General features: G+C 42.6%; 1 protein-coding gene across 1 annotated transcript; it reads left to right on the top strand.

The window, feature by feature from the left end:
* The first annotated feature begins 18,017 nt into the window (after positions 1-18,017).
* On the top strand, positions 18,018-21,233 carry RPS27L (ribosomal protein S27 like). The gene is made up of 4 exons (XM_045540709.1): positions 18,018-18,126; positions 18,953-19,061; positions 19,732-19,842; positions 21,040-21,233. Exons 1-4 carry the CDS (start codon positions 18,121-18,123, stop codon positions 21,066-21,068), a joined length of 255 nt encoding a protein of 84 aa, XP_045396665.1. The 5' UTR covers positions 18,018-18,120; the 3' UTR covers positions 21,069-21,233.

Genomic DNA, 21,233 nt, shown 5'->3' with positions numbered 1-21,233 from the left:
ATCATTTCCTGAATAACCTTAAACTGACTTTTTTTTAAATAATTTTTCTTCTAGAGGCAGGGTCACTCTGTGTTGCCCAGGGGCTGGAGTGCAGTGACTACTCACAGGCGTGATCACAGCCCACGGCAGTCTTGAACTCCTGGGCTCAAGTGATCCTCCTACCTCAGCCTCCTGAGTAGCTGGGATGAAAGGCACGTGCCACCACTCCTGGCTCCTACTTTTTTTTTCTAATTTAACAGCAGCAAGGGCTTATGAACAGTTAATGAAAGAGCATGTTGAATTGCTCCAGCACTTACAATAAAACACCATATCTCTTGTGAAATTCCTTGTTCTCACTATTCAGACAGCACTGAAGAGTTAATATGAAATCAAGCAGAACTCTTTGATTACTCATTTTTAAGATTGCAATTGTAAGTGATGGTGATAACCTAATAGAATGCTGAAGAAATAAAACTGAATAGGTGATTCCTCTGGGCCAGGATGAATATTCAGATTAAGAAAAACTGTTAATGACATCCCAATCATATAGTAATTTCCCACTTATTACTTTCTGAAACTCAAGTGGCTATATGGCCTAATTAGGCCTGTTTGGGGGATTATCACAACATTTTATTTCTCCAATGAATGATATCATTCGGGGTTTAATATTTATTGAGGCTTTTATGAAACAGAGAGGTTTCCATATGTCTCTAGAGCAAAACATTTGTGTTTGCCATCTGCTACTCAAGAGTAGTTTTGTAGAAAAAGAATGCAACTCGTTTGCTTCTTTAATTACTTTGGGGCTAGGCTATACTATAGTTGGGACTGTGAATAGCCAATTCCTGCTGGGAGAAAAGTGTTATTTACTTAGGCACCAACTTAACGAATTCGTTACAAGCAAACTGCATGAAAATAAATTGAAGCCTCAAATTATTTTTGTTCGTTTTATTTGAGGCAAAGACCACGTGAAAGAGATGTGTGAGACTTTTTCAAGCTGCTGCAAAGGAGACACTATCTAGGATCCTGGGCTTTCATGTGAGCATAGCTAGTATCAGTTCTCTTTTCCTATTCCTGACAGCAGAGGAATTTATGAGTCATGTTTAAAAAATAAAAATGAAAGGATCTCCTTGAGCTCAGTATCAAAAAAAGGTAATTTACTCTTCATCACCAGGAGCAAATTACCTGGGCTCTGGACACAGTGCAGTGTGTTCTCCCTCTCCTCTTCTCATTGGCTTCTTGAGTTGTGGATAACTTTCTATTCAGCAAAACTGCCACTAGCCTCCAGGTAGACATCGTTAGAAAATATAGTATTTGAAAACAATTTTGCTTAATCAGAAGTAACTTCAACCTATTGGTTGAACTTTTGCTTCACCAAAAGTGCAAACTCTGGAGCTTAGGGATTATCTGTAAATTTCACCTACTGATGCTTTCTCTAGCTCTCCTCATAGTAAAATTTTATTCGTCAGGGTTATTAGAATACAGAATGCAAGAAATTGACAAATGCAAGGGACCTAGTCTGCCACTGACTAACTGTGAGGTCCCTGACAGAATGCCTAACCTCAATAGGCCTTTGACTTCTAAGACTATATTCTGGTTTAAGATGCGATAAACCAATGACTTTAGAGAGTGTTTATTCCAGCATTTCTCAAAGTGTGTACCTCGGAACACTGAGTGAATCAGTGGGTGCTAGCAGGTGATACTAGAAGAAAGCGTTCTATGGTGGAAGCCTTTTGAGGGATGCCATCATCATATTGTTTTGACAGTACAGCTTCTCAGACCTTTAAGATGCTGGGGTGTGTTGTGACTTCCCCTGACAGGTTGAGGCACACAGCTTTCCCCGTACTCCTTTTTGATGGAGCATCTTATGGGATCTGTGTTCTGCAGAATGTTGAGAAACTCTGATTTAATCTAAGCCCTTAGTTCTAGATAGAAAAGATACTAAATTGCAAAATCCTACTGTCAAGTTGAAAATCAGCATGTTTACAAGAAGCTGCCAGGAAGGGACACGGCATCCATTATCAGAGTTCCTGACAAACTGGACCAAGAACACCTGTCCCTGCCTCCCCAGTTGCTTCTGAGTCCCAGGGCAGGACTCCCTGCTGCTGCCGCTTTCACTGTCACACCCAAGGAACGATCACCCAAGGGGGTGGGGCACTGTGATGGCTGTTTCCTCACAACTGGGGCAGCTGCTTCACCCTTGAGTCCTGGGTGACCCGCAGACATTGTACTAAACGGAAATGAAAATCACCTTACATGCAGAAGCATATTTACCCAGAATTCTGAAAGTGCAAAAAACTAGATTCTTAAATGAACATTCTGTATGCCGTGTTTTTGAGAAAAAGACTAATGTCAAGTAATTAAGCTAACATTGACATCTTTTCTTTGTATTGTTCTGTGTTTTGAGTGAGTTATAGGACAGGCAAGAGGGTCACGTCACACCCAGGCTAATTTCCTGCACTGACATTTAAAGTGCTGTAAAATGATCTGCACAATGAAATGTTTTTAGAGATGAATTATTTAAATTTCTTGAGGGCATAAATTATATTCACATTATATCTCTAATGACTATCACAGGGCTTGGCATACATTATCCACATAGTGACAAATGTGTTTGCATTAATTAGTAAATTATAATCTAATGATCGGGCTTTAATAAAATTAAATAATGCTAATAATACACTAACAGCACTAATGTTATCCTTTCTTTTCAGAAAATCTCAAAGATAGATTTCTTGATCTATCATGGTCAGGGACCATGAATTCTGGTTAAGGCTTATAAACAGAAGTTATTAACCACTCTTCATTTGTAGTCTTCTGGTTTCATAAACAATTGCACTGTGATGTGACATTAGGTAATAATAAATGCAGTCATTTTTATGTTTGACTTTTAAACACATGCACATAGAATTGGAATGAGTTGGTGGATATCAAGTCCTATCTTCCAGTCACTGCAGAATTTCCCTTTAAAGCCCTTGACCTGTACTTAAACATCCCCTGAGATAACACATAGTAACAACCCTGAAGAACTGTGCGATCCTGGAGGGACTTCTGAGTCATCAAAGAAAAACTAGGTCATGCTGGTAAATTATAGTTTGTATTATATATTTTCATTCATTGAATAAGAACTTTTTTAGCACCTACAATATATAAGGCAACTTCCTAGGTACTATAAGGAGAATAAAGATGAAACAGACACAGATCATCCCTTAAGAAGCCTATGGCCTTACAGGAGGGGTGGGGCACGCCCATAAGTAATTACAGTACTTGGGTGATATGCTGGTGATGTGTTGTGTTAGTTTATGGTTCTTTCAAAACTAGTTTATATTTCTTTCAAAACTGGTAGTCTATAATTAAGCAGATTACCCAGTGTGTTAGACCATCTCGTTCACTAACTATTCTGGATAAATGGAAGGTTACAACACCTGGTAAAATGACATCAGGTTTTACTAGCAGTCATCAGCATCACCCAGGAGCCATGCTTCTCATCAGAGGGCAGGGCAGGACCCTCCCAGCAAGGTCCTGCTGACCAGCACTGAGTCACTTACAATTGACACACAATTCTTCTTAACTGGATGGGCAAGGAGGATGAATCACAATGACATGGGAACCCAAACTGTGTTACGGGAGGTCGTTCAGAGATGCTTTCAGGAAGTTAAATACTTGTGCATGCTGCAACACAGTAGTAGACAGGCCAAGCTGTCTTCAAATGACAACCAGAAATGGGGTCAGTAGGGACACACAAATTTTCCCTGGCTTTGTGGAGTGGCTCTATCTGAACAGATAGTGGATCTGTGGGGGAGGAGGCAGGACCTACCTGTCCACACCCTAGAAGTGACCACAACCTGAGGATGTGAACCAACTTTTTAATTCTGATTCAGGCTGAATTTTTACCTCCACATTAAAAACAAAAAAATTTAAAGGGTCAACCTCCAAAGATCATTAAAGAATGTGTCCTTCATTTATTAGAAATAATGCTGTTGGAAAAGATTGGATTAGACCTTTTGTGAACCAAGAATCCATAATTCTTTTTTTTTTTTTTTTTTTTTGAGACAGAGTCTCACTCTGTTGCCCGGGCTAGAGTGCTGTGGCATCAGCCTCACTCACAGCAACCTCAAACTCCTGGGCTCAAGCAATCCTTCTGCCTCAGCCTCCCGAGTAGCTGGGACTACAGGCATGTGCCACCATGCCCGGCTAATTTTTCTATATATATTTTTAGCTGTCCATATAATTTCTTTCTATTTTCAGTATAGACGGGGTCTCGTTCTTGCTCAGGCTGGTCTCAAACTCCTGAGCTCAAACAATCCACCTGCCTCAGCCTCCCAGGGTGCTAGGATTACAGGTGTGAGCCACCACGCCTGGCCAAGACTCCATAATTCAATGCTGTTAGCACTGAAATACACAACAACTTAGCCAGGCATGGTGGAGCACCCGTAGTCCCAGCCACTCTGGAGACTGAGCCAGGAGGTTCACTTGAGCTCAGGAGTTTGAAGTTGCAGTGAGTTATGATGATGCCACCGCACTCCACCCTGGATGACAGAGAAAGACCCTGTCTCAAAAAAAAAAAAGAAAAAGAAAAAGAAAAAAAGAAAAGAAAAGTGCACAACAACAAATTAGCATCAAAATAAACATTGTACATATTTCCCTATTTGTATCTTTTGCCTTGAGAATTTGGTGATAAAAATACTTTTTACATGTGGACATATTTCTCATAACATTAAATGTTGTAAATCATTAATTTCAACAAAATTGAGATATGGGTTAACATTAAGGATGCTCATAATTTAACTTCTTTGCATCTCAAACCAGGACTGGGATCATGACCCCTAATTCTGAGGAAAATAATGTGGACAAAGGATCCATTTTGTCCTACAAGCTCCTTACAATCTTGGATGACACAAAGACCCCCACAAAGAGCAATGCCCAGTGGTCAGGGAGTCGTGTTTCTCTTCTTCCTCCCATTTGGTCCACTCTGGGGAGGCAGCAGCAACGGCACCCACCCTAGGATCACCCTCTAGAGTTTTGATATGTTTTTTTTTTTTTTAATGGGAGCCCAACCTCACCAGTAATTCAATTAGAGAGTTCATTTGTTTCCTGCTCTTATACCTACTGGAGATTGTGCCTACTTTGGCTTATCTATGATTTGGGCAGACATGATTTGCTATTAGGTCTTGGCAAGAGGGGCCCCTCCCCTGGGGCCTACTGTTCAGAGAGCCCTACCCTGTCCTCTTCTGCTCAGTCCTCCCCACCGGGCAAGGAGTCCATGGCTAAGTGGATTTGCTCACCAGGGCCATGCCCCCCTTTTAGGCTGTATTCCAGACCCCAGAATTCCCTGCCTTGCTTCTAGGATTGGTGTGGGCCTCTTCTCCCTATTCTTCTGAGGATAGACTGTACACTTGGTGTGGCACCATAGGCCCAAGTGGCAACCACAAAGAGGTGGAGCTATGGCCGGAACTTGGGCATGTGGGGTGGGGTGCACATCCTGCCTGCGTGAGGCCCTTCACGATGTGGGCTGGGCCCGGGGGTGGGAAGGAGAGGCATTGCTCTGGGCTAGGACTGCCCTCCCTGAAGCACCGTGTTTTGGTGTGGAGCTCTGAGGAGCTGCAATATTCTAAATTCAAACTGATTTTCCGGTGTCATTTATAAAAGTATATCTGTCAAGGTAAAAAACTAGTGTTTTGGCTTTGGCTATAATTCTTAAATATTTAGACTTATGTCATGTGGGTTTTCATTTTCACTCTTGCCCCAGGCCCCACAAAATGTGGGACTGGGCTGCTCTTGGAATAGTTTTGATTTTGAGTTTGTTTAAGATTCTAATATAAAGGATCTGGTAATATAAAGGGGGTTGAAGTGCGGGTAATGGGTGGGCAACCAGGTGAAACACAGCATTGCTGCCAAGCGACCTTCCAACTATGTCCCAAGGTCCTGCTCCTGCTCCCTGACTGGACAGTAGAAACTCCTGTGTGTGTGCGTGTGCGTGTGTGCATGCATGCGTTGTGTTTAATATCCACCAATAACCAGAAAAATATGACAAGGCTGTTTGCAAATAATCCAAACCCCACGCTGATGCTCTGCCCTAGACTGCCGCCGCCGCTGCTCTGCCAAGCTCCTCTTCCCGGCTGACTTCCTTAAACTGCTTGGGGTTAAGAGCTGAGCACTTTGAGGGACTCTTTCCTCCAGGCAAACAAAAATGAACTAGAAAGGAAATCCGGTCAGGCTTCCTTGAACCCCACTTCACTTCAGCAAATCCCTAAGCCTTTCTGTTTTGTCAGCTGTAAAATGAGCAGACTAATTCAGCCCTAGCTCCGAGGGCAAGGAGTGGCAGGTTTAATTAATGATGATTGTGACAGGCTTTGTAATGTAAAGTTGTATATAAATGAAAAGGAGTTTTAGAGCGATTTTATCCCAAGTTAGCTAAGTTTGGAGTGCATCCCGCTTTCCACTGCCATGGTTAAGCCTCTGAGCCCTGATCGCAGACTGCAGCAGACTTTAGGGGTGCAGGAAGGCGCACCTGGACTCACGTTACCTGAACAGAAAGCAGGGCTTGGTAACGGGAGTGGAGGGCAGAGCGCGTAATCAGTGCAGTCTCAGATGTCTGGGTGGCAGGCAGCACCAAGATTCACGGGGTCCAGCTGGTGGCAGATGATAGGCTGCTTTCTGCAATCAGAGTACAAAGCACAAGGTGTCTTGTCTCCATTTGTTCCTGGGACTGTTCTGGAGAGATCCTTGAGATCTAAAGTGTCAGATTGCGGGAAGAGCTCTTTCTGAAGCTCTCCCCTGCAGTTCTCCCTGTCATCCCTGCCTTAGTTTGCTGGCTGGCAGCTCACAACAGCAGTATCTGCTGCAAGGGCACCGTTTACTGAGAACATGCAACAGGGATCAGGCCATCTAGGATCCATTCCTTCCTGTAAAGTCTCGTGTCTTACTCATGGGGGTTTCCTTCCATGGTTCACTTAAAGACATGGCTACACGAGTTACCAGAAGTCATGCTGGTCCTGCAGACAATCACACCTGGGAATCGTCGATCACTCTGACCAACATGGATTTCTGTCTCTCCCACACGATTCACCTAACAGCATCCATGCACAGCACATCATAACTTTTACATACTTAGTGGACATGACCACTCCCTCCATCGATCCCCTGGAGCCTTGTGTTTCTAGGGTGACTCATCATATTCAGTGTCATGTTATAATGACGCTTGCACAGCCTCTTCCTTAATATCAGATGACCTTGAGCTTCTTGAAAACCCCGAGAGGATCTTAGTCATTTTTACATTGCCCTCAAGATCAGTGCCGTCCTCATAGGAGACACAAAAAAATACTTGTTCAAATGCATCGGAAATAAAAAGACCTAAAGAGTTGTGAAAATGACAGGAAGGCCTAATGCCCACTAGGGAGCTTCATTTTCAAAAATTATGAAACATTCTTGGTGGAAGAGCTAAGTACAGTATACTGGTTAAGATCAAAGGTCTTCAGCTTCAGCCAGACGTAGGTTTATATCTTAGTTCTGCAAGTGACCATCCATGAGATCTTGGGAATGGCACTTAACTATCTCTGTGCCTTTGTTCCCTTATTTGTAAAATGGGGATAATCATACTATCTGCCTCATAGGGATGTTGTCAAGATTAAATGAAATGATCCATGTGACATGCTTAGCATGGTGCCTGGCACAAAGTAAGTGTTCAGGTGGTATCATCATCATCATCACCACCATCACCATCAGAGATTGTAGGGGAAGGAGTCTTAGTTGCTCTCAGAGCCTAAGAGTAGAGCCCTTGCATTTAACAACTTGCCCCATAGTTCCCTTAATGCCATCTTATAAGTCAGAAGCAGGAACCCTCTTAGGTCAGAATCTCCAGATTTTCTGCTTCTTACCTCTAATTTCAGATTTCATTGTTTGGCCGCTTGAAGAAGGGTGAATAAGAATGTTTTCATTCAGACATACCGTGAGGGCTGTTTAAAAAGACACTTTGCAAATAAACTACTTGTATGTTATGCATAGTAATTGTTTTGGTTGCAAAATACATTGTTAGGCACACGTAGATCCTTGTAAACTGACTTAGTCCCAATATACGTGGTAAGTCTTTAGTTTAAATGGTCTCCCTCTTCAACATGTGGTCCCCAGATTTGACTGTTAAAACATGAAAAAAAATGGCTTTGTTACAAACATTCATCACCAATTTGCAGAAGTTTATGGAGAAAGTGTTTTCAGTTAACAAACTATATCCAATTAATGTTCGGTGTTTCAGAGAGAAGGCAGAGCAACAGTGAGACAGCCCGAAGGGGAGGACTTAGAGCCACCGGCTGTCTTGCCAGAGGCAGCAGAGATGACTGTTTGGACACCTTGTTAGACACCTTGAGGGGCTTCTGTTCGATCTGTGCCTCCTTTCTCAGGAGCTTTCCCTGACCCCTGCCCCAGGGGTGGGCCCCACTATCACCCCAAGTGCTTCTGCTGCTCTGGCCACAGATGATTGGGGCAGACAATCCCAACCCAAGCGAGACACCATATTCTCTCTCCAGGGCACCTGAAATTGGGACACAGGCCTCTGGTCAGTCACAGTTGGCCCTGGAACTAGGACAGCCTATAACAGGGGGCTGGCGTGGCCATTTTCACTATGTACCCTGGGAGGCAGAGAAAACCGGCCGTGGAGAGAGGACACCGAAACAGCGTCAGGGAGAAAGAGAGATGAGAAACCAGGTCACCCCAAGAGAAAAAGGGAGGTGGCAAGAGCATAGCTGTCTCTGTTCCCAGTGGCCTCTCAGGGCTTTGTTCCCACCCTGTGAGGCCCGGCTGCCCTTCCTGCCCTGGCCCGTGTCCAGTATGCGTTCCATTTTAGCTCAGGCAAGTGCGAGATGTCTCTGTTACTTGAAACCCAAGCAGTCCTGGCTAAGTCACTGGGCTGGCAGAGAGAGAGAGACGCTAAGCCAGGGGTTCTGACTGCACAGAAAGGGGCTGCCTGTTCATGCCCACCCTGGTAGTCTCATCACACCCGCCTGTCAAAATCACACATGCACGCAGGCAATTTTTGCTGATCATAAGATTAAATGCAACAGATTCATGGTTCTTCCTGAAACAATGTTCTCCTTAGTCACTTTCTTGTGTAGTAGGGAAGTAGGTGGCATTACAGATGGCACACCCAGAATTTTTTCTAACACTGAATATTTCTACAGGGGTAGTGTACCTGCGGCTACAAAACAGGATAGGCACTGGTCTCACTAATTCCTTTAATAATTGGTTAGTCCCATTGCTGGGGCATCTGACACTCATTTGAAGTTTTGGCCCTGCCCCAGGTTCAGGAGCAAATCCTGTGTCTAGCTAAGGGCTCTAAGGAACCCTGTTTTAGTAGTTCAGGGGACACAGTTAGGTTACCCTGTGACTTGCCCTGCTTTGATCAAACGCCCTGGTTCTGGCTTCTGGGCTTCTGCCTTTATCCTGAGATTAAGTCTAAGTTCTAATACCCTACTGTAGGACCTGAGTCCTTGATTCTCCAGACTTCAGCCCCTGCCTTCATCACCCAGCCAGGTCCCTGGTCCCTTCCAAATCAGTACTCTAATTTGCTTATACCTGTTCTCCCAGGGTAACACACTGAAACACAGACCAAGCTGAGACCTTGCACCTGCCCCTTGTCCTACCTGCCCCACGCGGCCAGTCTGAGCCACTCACACTCCTCTTCCCACCATCTCCCCACCACTCCACCACCTCCAATTTTACTGCTGCCTATAACCGTATTTGCTTACTTAGGGGATACCTACCTTTTGCCGCCTGCTATACCTTTCTACCCTTGACACTCCCTAAACCACCATATCACCTGTTACTACTCTGAGGGTCCACATGGTCCCAAAGCTCTGTCTGCCTAGCAGACCTCCTCCCACTGACTTCAACTGGGCACCAATCACAATGCCTAGCATGCAGCAGGGTGACAAAGAGGCAGCGTGGTACCGTGGAATGAGAGTGACAGGAGCATGGGCATCTTAGCAGGCGTGGGTTCAAATCCTTGCACCTCCACTTGGACAAGTTTCTTAATTTCTCTAGAACCCAAAAGGATTGTTGAAAGCATTGTATGAGATAATGTGCCTGGCAAAATTTAGTAGGTATTTAATAAAATACACCTGTCTTTCTTTCCTGCACTTAGATTTTTTCTAACAGCTTTATTGAGTTACAATTCACCAATTTAAAATGTACAATTCAATGGTTTTTAGTATATTCACTGGGCTTAGATGTCTTAAAATACAATTACAGCATGAGGGATATGAGGTCTAATAACAGTTTTAAAAAGACTTAGGATTTTAGTCAGCTATAAATTTATGTAAATCACTAGTGAGATACCATTGCATTGATAAAGAAATCACCCTTTGTGATACTGGGCTGTATGGATACACATATGATAATCAGAACAGGACAAGTCATAATTCCTTGTTATTCTGAGCTGGAAGTGTGTTCCATCACTGGGCCTATTTTAAGAGGAATATGGGGAGATTGGAGCATGCCTAGAGAAATGTAATAAGGGTGATGAGAAACTGCAAATACTGTTTGTAGGAGCCAGTGCTACTCATCCTGGAGAAATAAAGCCTTAGAGGAGATGAAACACCATCCTCAATTAGCTCTAGGGCTGTTGTTCGGAAAATGAGTGATATGTATTTCTCTGTTCCCTCCCTAGGCCAGAAACTCAATAGGTGAATTTAAGTCAAAAAGCAAGCAGATTTTTGACACAATATAAGGAATAATTAGAGCTATCTAAACTTAGAGTGGATTGTCCCTTCCTAATCTGAAATTCTCTATTTAATATATTACCACGTTATTAACAAGTCAGAAAGCAATGTCTTACAGAGCTCTTAATCTATGTAATGTGTTGCACTCAGGCTGCTGAAGTTATCAAGTAGGTCAATTCTTCTTTATTCAAGGCCAATGGTCCAGTTTATAGATTAGTCTAGTGGTCCATTCTTCCTACTATTTTTCATTCCTGCTCCCTACTTTTTGATCAGAGGATAGAGAAAAGGAAGCCCCAAAGCATCAATATGGATATTTTATTAGCATTTCTGATTATGATGGAAATATTCCAAAAATGAGACTTAGGCATTACCTGATCAAGAGATTGTGCTCATTTCCTCCCAAATATCTGTAAAGTGACTTTACCTTAGTAGCTTAAAATTGGCCACGGTAGGAATATTTCCACTACAGAAATTAGCAAACACTGCTGATCAGCACACAAAGCCCATTCTCCTGCCCACCCCCAGCCCACTGACCAGTGCTCCACTGCTTGCGAGTCTGTGCTGCCCAATAACTACAGAGTTGGCACTGCTAATAATGATAACAGGCCTTCTACTAGACTGTTGGGCTATGTGTCTCTACAAAAAATACGTTTAGAGCCAATGGTATTTAACTTTCATGTAGGGCAATTTGGAATTTAAGTAGTTTAATTTAACTAGTTTCAGATAAGTCGAATATTTAGGCGAAAATATTAAGGGAACACTAGACTCACTCTCAACTGCCTTCTAGGCCACATATATTTGCTTGAGGAAAACTCAGAATCACCATGGTCTGTATATTTAAGGAGCCCGTCACGCATGGCTACTTGTGGAGTGGCTGTGTGACAGGCTAGAAGACATCTCCAAGACAAGGGCCTCCTGGAACCAGGAAGACGAAGATCTCTGCTGGCCAGTGCTTGTCCTACACAAGTGGCTCCTTGTGCCACCTATTGGACAGTGAAAGAACAACCTCTCAGCTTTTGAGTCAAAAGTAAAAGACTCCAGCAAGTATTTTCTGCAAATGGAACATATTCATAACCTTCCTTAAGGCAGAACTACTGTAAAGACATGCATTTTACAAGTTGTTATGAGGGAAATCACCATCAGCCCAAGACTGCCAGAGCCAAATGATTTCCTTATTGTCAACAAGCACTAGGAATTACAGCTGGCGTTTACTGAGCACTTGCAGTATACTGTGCACTATCTCATTTATCTTCATATAACCTTATGAAAGAGGTCTAAATATTTTCATTTTGCAGATGGAGAAACAATTTAGAGAGGTTAAGCAGCTATTAGAATTAAGTTCTTGGAAACAGGATTTACACTGCCCGCTGCTTTGTATCTAGCAGACATTCCATAAATAGTTGAACAAATTTTTAATGTGAATAAATCGAGTACTATTCTTCTTAATACTTTGAGCCCTTTAACCTATTAGCCTTTTAACCAGATTTTATCTCATGAAAAAAACAGAATGTTTTTCATTTATTTCGCTTGTACACACCTCCAAGGAAAGAAGCAGCAGAGCTCGCTGCAGTGTCTCATAAACTCCACAATAACTTTGAATTATTTTCCTAATTTTAGAAACAAATTAACTGAGGCTTAGCCAGAATTCAGTGGCCTTTTGGTCTATTCATCACACAAAGTCGAGACACAGGAATAATCAAAGTCATGCATCCAGAAGGATTGAGTAACCTTATATCTGGAAGGAAGGATTCTGGATAACTGGAAGGGTTAGTCCTCAAAGCACAAACATCATGTCAGTTGTGTTGAAGATGGCACTCAACCAACTGGAGTACCGATTGTGCACTGCGCTAGGCACTGGGGAGATGAGACCAAATCTTGATCTTCAAGAAGCTTATGGACTTTTAGAGAAGACATAGACACAGGAAGAGAAATAGCAATACAAGAGCATTAAAAAAAAAAAAAGCTACACAAGACAGCAGTGGTTATTGGGAAGTGATTAATGTAAGCAATAAGGGTTCAGAAAAGGGAGAGATTACATTTGCATAAATTTATGCTGGCCTCAGCATCTTTATAAAATATCTTTGCTATGAGCCATGGGGTTACAATGAAGTTTGAGAAAACACCTTACTTCTAAGTAACTCACTTTCTTCTCTGTAGCCTCAGGCAGATAGTGAGAATGTTTGCAGGAAGCAGGAGCAGGGGAAATGAGAAGGCCACAGACCTGATCATTGAGGCAGGCAGGACAGGTGCTGGGAGATCTCACCTGGCTACCAAGCTTGGATATTTTGAAAGATTAATTGATTTTTTTTCTCCCAGTGTTTCCCCTTCTTTCTTCCTTTAAGCAGTAGGAGCCTGTAATTATTTCTGGGCTTTGCTTTTGCAAATTCTAAGCCCTCCAAAGAATTTACAGCAGTGGTTCTCAACCCTGGCTGCTCATGGAATCACCTGGGGAGTTTTAAAAAGTACTGCTGCCTGGGTCCCACCCCCAAATACTCTGATTTAATTGACCTGGGCTGCTCCTTTGCTGATTCTAATGTGCAACCATGTTTGAGTCTTATTGACTTAAAGGGTTCCTAAATATGGTAAGAGAAAATGAGCTTTCCTAGAATGAACAAAATGTCTTGGAGAAGCAGGGGACGAGGGGTGCTTTCCTGCTCCAATCTAGAGAAATATCCTTGATTTGTTACCCTGGAGTAGCAGGAATCTGGGCGCTGGCTTCCTTACAGCCTCACTAGGGAGGTGGGAAGACTCTAGAAAGAATGGCAGCATGGTGTATCCGCGCCAGTGCTTCTCACACAGGGATGTGCATGTGAATCACCATTGTGAAAATGCAGATTCTAACTCAGTGGATCCAGGGTGGGGCTTGAGAGTCTTTATTTCCTAAACATTGTAGTTGATACCAACACTGCTGGTCCACAAAGTGTCTACACAGCTAGGATTATAGGGCCATCTCCCTGAAGATTCCCAGATCCATTTCAGGAACAGAACAGGAGGAGCCACAGCCTGTCATACCTGAAGGTCCCATAGGCAGGGACATTTCTGCAGTGGTCTAGTTTGATTGATGACTGACGAGCAGATGGACCCCAACTGCAAACCCTTCCAGGCTAAAAGGGGAGCACATCCTTCCAGGGGATACTCATGTTAGGGTCCTGGCAGATCACAGATGATCCACTTAAAAGAGATGACTGAAGAGAGTCATATTTACCAGGTTGAGGCAGGAAATCAACAAAGGATTGTGAGTCACCACTCCTCAGGTAGAAGGGCCAAAAGGGGAGGAAGTGGTGACAGGAACCCCATGAGAACTGTTGGACAGGGACACCTGAAGCAACTGTTGCCTTTAGAGAAGCAGCACTGGAGAGCAAATGGCCCGTCAAGGATAGCTCCAGGGCAGTAAGTACCCCAACCTGGCTCTTCTCTGGCCCTCTGATTTCCTGCTGATGTCCCCCCTTGGCCCAACCCACCTAGAAACCAGAGGACAAGGGAACCCAGTCGATACAGCCCACCAAAGCCAGCCTCAGAGCAGGGTGAAGGATGGAGAGCAGATCTGGAGGGGGACACATGCAGAAAACCCAGCACGGTCCCCAACAATAAAGTGGAATGTTCTGCCAGCCCAGCCCAATGGGGGCTCAGCCCCAGCTAGGAACTAAGTTGGTACGGAAAATAAAGAAAATCAACTCCGAGAGGCTGAGGCAGGATGATTGCTTGAGGCCAGGAGTTCAAGACCAGCCTGAGCAAGAGCAAGACCCTGTCTCTACAAAAGATACAAAAATTAGCCAGGCATGGTGGCCCACACCTGTAGTTCTAGCTACTTGGGAGGCTGAGGCAGGAAGATCACTTTAGCCCAGGACTCTGAGGCTGCAGTGAGCTATGATTGTGCCACTGCACTCTAGCTTGGGTGACAGAGCAAGACTCTGTCAAAAAAAAAAAAAAAAAAAAAAGCTAAGAAAAGAAAATCACACCAGAGTTTGCTTCTGGGTCTTACCTGTCATTGATGGGAGCTCACCTGAGAGTGTCAGCCTGTCAGCATCCTCATGAATAACCAATGGATTGCAACCATTACAGTGGGCACTTTGGGGACAATGGCTGTGATCCTGTTGGAGAACTGTTATGCAGGAGAGATGTGGAGGTTCTGAAGTTGCTTCTGATATCAGCAGTGTGTTGAGTGTGAGCCACAAGCACTTTGATACCTGCCAACAGGTGGACAACAGAAGGAAGAGAAAAAGAAGGCAGCCTTGTTAGAGTTTGCTGATAATGCAGATTTCTTTAAGCTTCTCGGAAAAATACTTAGAAAGGCAGAGGTATGAAAAGTTATCTTTAGGGCCCCCAACTCACACTCTGAATTTCCTAAAAACAAACTAAACTAAACCTCCTGATCATCTTTCTGGGAAAGAACTTCAGCCCAGGAGAAAGGTAGGGATCTGATTTATTTAGAATAGCTCTGGGGGGCCTGAAATTTAGCACTAGTTGGGTTCCTGGCTTAACCTGTCTGAACACCTGTGAGTCTTCCCAGTGTCTGAAGCTGGTAAAGGGAGACGGAAGTACAGATGGCTACACACTTCTAAGGTGAAGGGAACCAGGTGCCGAATGTAAGATTTCAGGGCACCTTCTCAGACCTGGCTGGATAGAACAGCTGCAGCGTTCTAGAAGCGTAGAATAGAAGTAAATAAAATTTCCACTGGTATCTCATAGTTCTTTGAACAGCCAGGTGGGAGCTCCATGTGCAGGACCCCTGACAGGAGGCTGCCAAGGCAGTACCTGTGTGCCCTTTCATCTGCCATCAGTGCAGGGGCCGTAGGACATTTTAGGAGAAATTGAGCTTTGGAGGACGAATCAGAGTTATAAGTAGAGTTTACTTCTCCTGCTGCCTGAATGCCTCAGAGGTTTTGACGCTGTACTGTGCTTTGGTTAAAGAACTGAAGCTACCTAGGCCTTATCATTAGGAATTCTGAGATCTACTACACATTAAGTGCTGAAATAAATTCCAGGCTAATTAAAAAGTTAAAGAATAAATATCACAACAAAAGAATTAGAAGAGAGCACATTTTGTTGATCCTAAGATGACCAAGGCCTGTCTAAGCACAGTAGCAAAAAGAAAGCAACAGATTTGAAATATGTATATGTATGCAAGTGAATTATCGTATTAAAAATTCTGTATGATTAAAAAATCATCAAAAATGAAATTAATAAGAAACAAGTTGGGAATAATATTTGTAATATATATGATTAATGGTTAATATCCATCCTTAATATAGGAGGATAAAGAAACAGATGACCATCCCAATGGAAAAGTGCTAATGGCCAATAAACATATGAAAAATATTAATTAAAACAACAGTAAAATATGACAAAATACTACTTCAAAATAATAGTTCTTCTTTAAATGAGACAGGAAAAACATAATATCCAGTATTTTAAAGAGTCCAAAGAAAGGAACATTTTTATACATTTACGTCTGGAATGTAAATTGGTTTCACTTTTCTGGAGGGTAATTTGGCAATTTATACCTTAAAATGTGCATAACTTGTGACTCAGCAATCCTCCTCTACTAATTGATCCTAAGGAAACAATCAAGAATGCACCCAAAAACTTATGCACAAGAATGTTTATTGTGGTGTTAATAGTGAAAAATCAAGAGGGAGTACTGAATTAAGATTTGACAGAGTTGTGTGGTGGATACATGGGCTTCACTACTGTATTAGTTTTCTATTGTTGCTGTAACAAATTAGCATGAAATTAATGGCTTGCAACAACACAAATTTATTACCTTACAGCTCTGTATTTCAGAAGTCTGACCCAGGTCTCACCGGGCTACAACTGAGGCGTTGGCAGGGCTGTGTTCCTTTCTGGAGGCTCCAGGGCAGAGTCGATTTCCTTGCCTTTTCCAGCTTCAGGAGCTGCCCACACTCCTTGGCTCATGGTCTCTCCTTCCACCTTTAAAGCCAGCAACATAGCACCTCAGTCCCTTCTTCCATCGTCACAACTCCTTCTCTCTTTTCTGTCTTCCTCTTCCACTTTTAAAGACCCTTGTGATTACATTGAGCCTACCAAGATAATCCAAGATAATCTTCCTAGATTTCACTTGCCAAGTAATTACAGGTCCTGGGGATTAGGTCATTGATGTCTTTAGGGTCCATTATTCTGCCTATACAATTGTAGTATCCTATATCCCTATCTGCATGAAAATAATATTTATCAATATCTTATTATTATTTTAAATATAAAATATTTAAAAACCCAAACCTAATGTCCAATTTAGTATATGGTTAAAATGAGGATATATAGTCATAGGAGAAATGCTGTGTGCTCATTAGCTATCATAATGTAGAAAAATACGTAGTAACATGGAGTGATGCTCATTAATTATATAGTAAGTGGGAGGGGAAAATCAAGTCTAAAAAAGATTATGTAAAAGATGATCCCAGTTACATAAAACCAAACCCCAAAATAAACCTACATGCAAGTGAGTCAAAAATGTTTAGAAGGACATAAGCCAAAAGTTAGCAATGTTTATTTCTGGATAGTAATTTAAATTTTCTTCTATCTTTCTGCATTTTCCTAGATGTATATTATACATGTATTGTTTTTGTAAAGAGAAATAAAAGATGATTAAGAACATCTAGTTAGTACAATTTCCTGGTCAAGGGTCTCCCTGCTTTCTCAGCTTTCGGTCACACATGCTCACACCGGTCCTTCAAGTTTGTCCTTATCAAAATATTTCACCTCTAGCTATGGGTGGCATCCGCCACTTTTTCAGGCCCATTTGTTGACTCTGGAAAGTACGGGGAGGGCAGGAAGGGGCCTCTGGTTGAGCTAAGCACAGCAGCGAATCGGTGCTCTTTAAACATTTTTTCAGAACAAAGCCAACGTAAGGCACAGCCTCACCACGCAGAGAACTTCGAAACCTGCACCTTGGAAGGGGGATCTACAAGAATGCGAGCCTCGCTGGCACATATTAATGGTCAATAACATTGTATTTTTTTAATACACAAAAGAACAGGGAATAGTCGCATCGTCCCGCGTGCCCACCCGCACAGCGAACCGAGAGCGGACGGGCTCGGTAGCCGGGGCCGTGGGGTGAGCGGCCCGCCCGGTTCCGGGAAGGCGGGCAGGGAAGGCCCGAGGCGGCTCCCAGCCGGCCACACAACCGCCGGAGCCTGGCCCCGGGCGCCGCTGGCCCAGCGCAACGCCGGCGGCCCCAGCCCGGGAGCCGCAAGGTTCCACCCGCCGACCTTCACCCCTGACTTTAGAACCCGCTGGAGCGGCCCCACCACCGAGAGCAGCGCCTAGAGCGGACAGGCCCGCCCCGCCTCTCCGCTCCGCTCCTCCCAGCCTCCTCTATCCCGGAAGTTGATGCCGAGCGCCAGATCGCGTGCCGCTCGCCAGGAGTGTCGTCTGAGAGGTCTGGACCAGCTGGGTTCGCGAAAGCATCAAGATGCCTGTGAGTTGTTTGCTTCGGCCTCCGGGTTTGTTTCGGGCTTGTCTGTCAGTCGAGGGGGACAGGGGGCGGATGGGCCCGACGGCTCCCCAGGCCTGTGTAGCTCCCCGCCGAACGTGGCGAGGCGGCCGGGATCGCGCAGCTTCTTCCCGAGTGTGGGCATGTAGGGACTTGCCCGGGCAGCGCGGCGTGGCGGGCCCTGCATGGGCGTGGGCTGCGGTCTGGAGTCGGCGGCTGGCGGGGGAACAGCTCCCTGGGTAACGTGTTCTAGTCCTCTTGGTTTTTAGTGGGCGTCCGCGAGGCTGTGATCTTTGGGGTCCTGCTTGTTTCCTTTTATAAAAACTGTCTTCGTTGTTGCCTTGTATATTAATTCCATCAAGGATGGTCACGCCTCAGCCGCTCAGAGTTCATGTCAGATCAGATGTTGAACCCTGGGAGCAGAAATCACCCCAGCGTTGGCGTTCTCTGGTCCGCTTCAGCAATTTCTACTCTCAGCGAGTCCAGGGTCCGGGTCACGTTCTTAGCGCAGCGCCACAGTTTTGTTTTTATTGAAGACTGTTTTTCAGCTGAGTAAAGGAAGGGGTTAGCCATACCATATGCTTCCTGATCGTCATAAAGCCCTTTTATAGGGACTTGGAGAACGCAAGCATTATAAAAAGTATAGGTGAAAGTTATTAACAGGCTTTAAAAAATAACTTTTTAACATCTGAAGTGTTGCCTCTGCCGGGTAGGACCATTATACCTGTTTTTGCATGTATATTTCACGCATGGTTAGATCTGCCAGCGTTGTGATTTAACTCTAGTAGTAACAATTTGCTTTTTTGTTCAGTTGGCTAGAGATTTACTACATCCATCCTTGGAAGAAGAAAAGAAAAAACATAAAAAGAAACGGCTAGTTCAGAGTCCAAACTCTTATTTTATGGATGTAAAATGTCCAGGTAAGATTTCAGGTATTAATTCCTTTGTAAGGAAAATTTCTGTAGGGATTGCTAACGTGGTGTGTATGTTTAGGCACATTAGGATTCTGTTGAGTGGAAGTGGGCATACAGAATTGGAAATGTCATAAGGGACATGAGTAATAAGTGGACTCAAATCATTTTAGAAACATTGGGGGAGGGTAAGTGAAATGAGCATCCAAGGGGAATATGCTGTTTGACTTACTAAGTCTTTAAGTTGTTCAGATGATGAGTTTTCTATTTCATGACACAATGAAAAGTCTGTTGGTTCTTCAATCTAAAGCTGTGCTGCGCAATGTGGTGGCCATTAGCCATAAGTGGCACAAGCTCTTGAAATGTGGATAATCAAAATGGAGATGTTCTTTAAGTTTAAAATACACGGTGGATTTTGAAAATGTTAACGCACACGAAAAAACCATATTGATTACATGTTGAAATGATAATATTTTGGAAATATTAAGTTCAATAAAATATTGTACCTTTAAAAAAATCTTTTTTATGTAGCTGCTAGAAAAGTTTGTGTTACATATGTGGCTTGCTGTTGCACAACACTTAAGTTCTTAATTTTTTACACATTATTAGAAATATGTTGAACAGGTGCTATGTTTTCTTCTGCTTTTCACTTTTAACATTGCCCTCCCCTTTTTTTTAGGTTGCTACAAGATTACCACAGTTTTCAGCCATGCTCAGACAGTGGTTCTTTGTGTAGGTTGTTCAACAGTGTTGTGCCAGCCTACAGGAGGAAAGGCCAGACTCACAGAAGGTATAGCAATTAGCATTTTCTAACCAGGGATGAGATTTTATGTAAATGTCTCCCATCTTTACTAACAAGTTTAAAGAAATTTTAAATTCATTATTACCAAAATTATTTTTACCTTTCATTGTGTGCTCTTTCAGTAAAGAGTGCTGAGCTCTATGGATAAATTTATACTTTTAACAACTATTATTTTCTTAGTTTGAAACAGCCAATTCTTTTGTATTCATTCACTTAGTTTGCTTAACTTGGAATAAATTAAAAATAAATCAGAATGGAAGCAAAAGAATGACTACATATAGTTAGTAGGACATGGGGATTTTTAATACTATAGAATTTTAAATTTTCTCCTATAAAATTTTGTTTCACGTATATTTGGTACACGTGACTTAAGACAGTTTTTTTATCATTGCCAGCTAAGCAACAGATGACTGAGGTATAAGTTAAAATGACAGAGGTTTTATTTTTATGAGCAACTACTTAATGATTAATATATAAATTAAATTTTAATTCCTCTTTCACTTTAGTGCAATAAGAAAAAAAAATTATACAGTTTGCCATACTGATACTTGTGGATTTATAATTCCATAATGATATTTGAAATTTGCTTGTAATATTTTGGGGAGCTGTGAATTCCATGTTCTTACTGGAAGAGTTATAAGTGGATTTGTAGCAAAACCAAGATCTATTTGGTGTGACCTAGTGAGATATAAAAAGTCAGCATATGATATTTAAGAGTGGTATTGCTCCTAAACTGTACTTGTAAGATTTCTGAAACTCTTATGTCATGATTTGGGAAATTTTTGCCCATATGCTGACAGATGGCCCAAAGGGTGCATCTGTACCAGTTTTCCAAATAGATCTGAAAAGAACTCTAATCAAAATTATTTTCTTGGGAGAATTATTCAGAATACTTCATAAAAATTAAGAGTGCATCTACTGACAGCTTGCATAAAACAGTTTTAACCGTTGAATTCAAGCTGGTGGTCTTAAATAGACTTCATAGCATTTGAGAAACAGGAGTGACAGTTATATCAGAATAAACTCAGACATAACATTTATTTTAGCAAATTTCTGGTATAAAAGGATAAATATGTGTATGACTATTTCTAAAAGTTTTTTATTTAAAAAATACTTTTTGTCAATAAAATTGTACCAAAGATGGAATGGTCTTCTGCTTAATATACTCTTGTGATTCCTTTCCAGGGTGTTCATTTAGAAGAAAGCAACACTAATGATCTACACAACTTCCTGAATTTGTGTTATCTCACAGAAAGCCTTATCATAAGTTCAGTAATTCTAGTTAATCTACCAAAATAATTACATTTGATTTTGTAAGGTATATAACAGTGATCTCCTATTTTGGTGTCAGTTTTTCAATAAAGTTTTGATTATGGGGA

This window comes from Lemur catta, chromosome 1 (genome assembly GCF_020740605.2).
Source record: "Lemur catta isolate mLemCat1 chromosome 1, mLemCat1.pri, whole genome shotgun sequence".
In the NCBI taxonomy this organism is placed as follows: Eukaryota; Metazoa; Chordata; class Mammalia; order Primates; family Lemuridae; genus Lemur; species Lemur catta.
The sequence above is the reverse complement of the archived record's forward strand: the minus strand, read 5'-3'. Positions and strand labels throughout refer to the sequence as shown.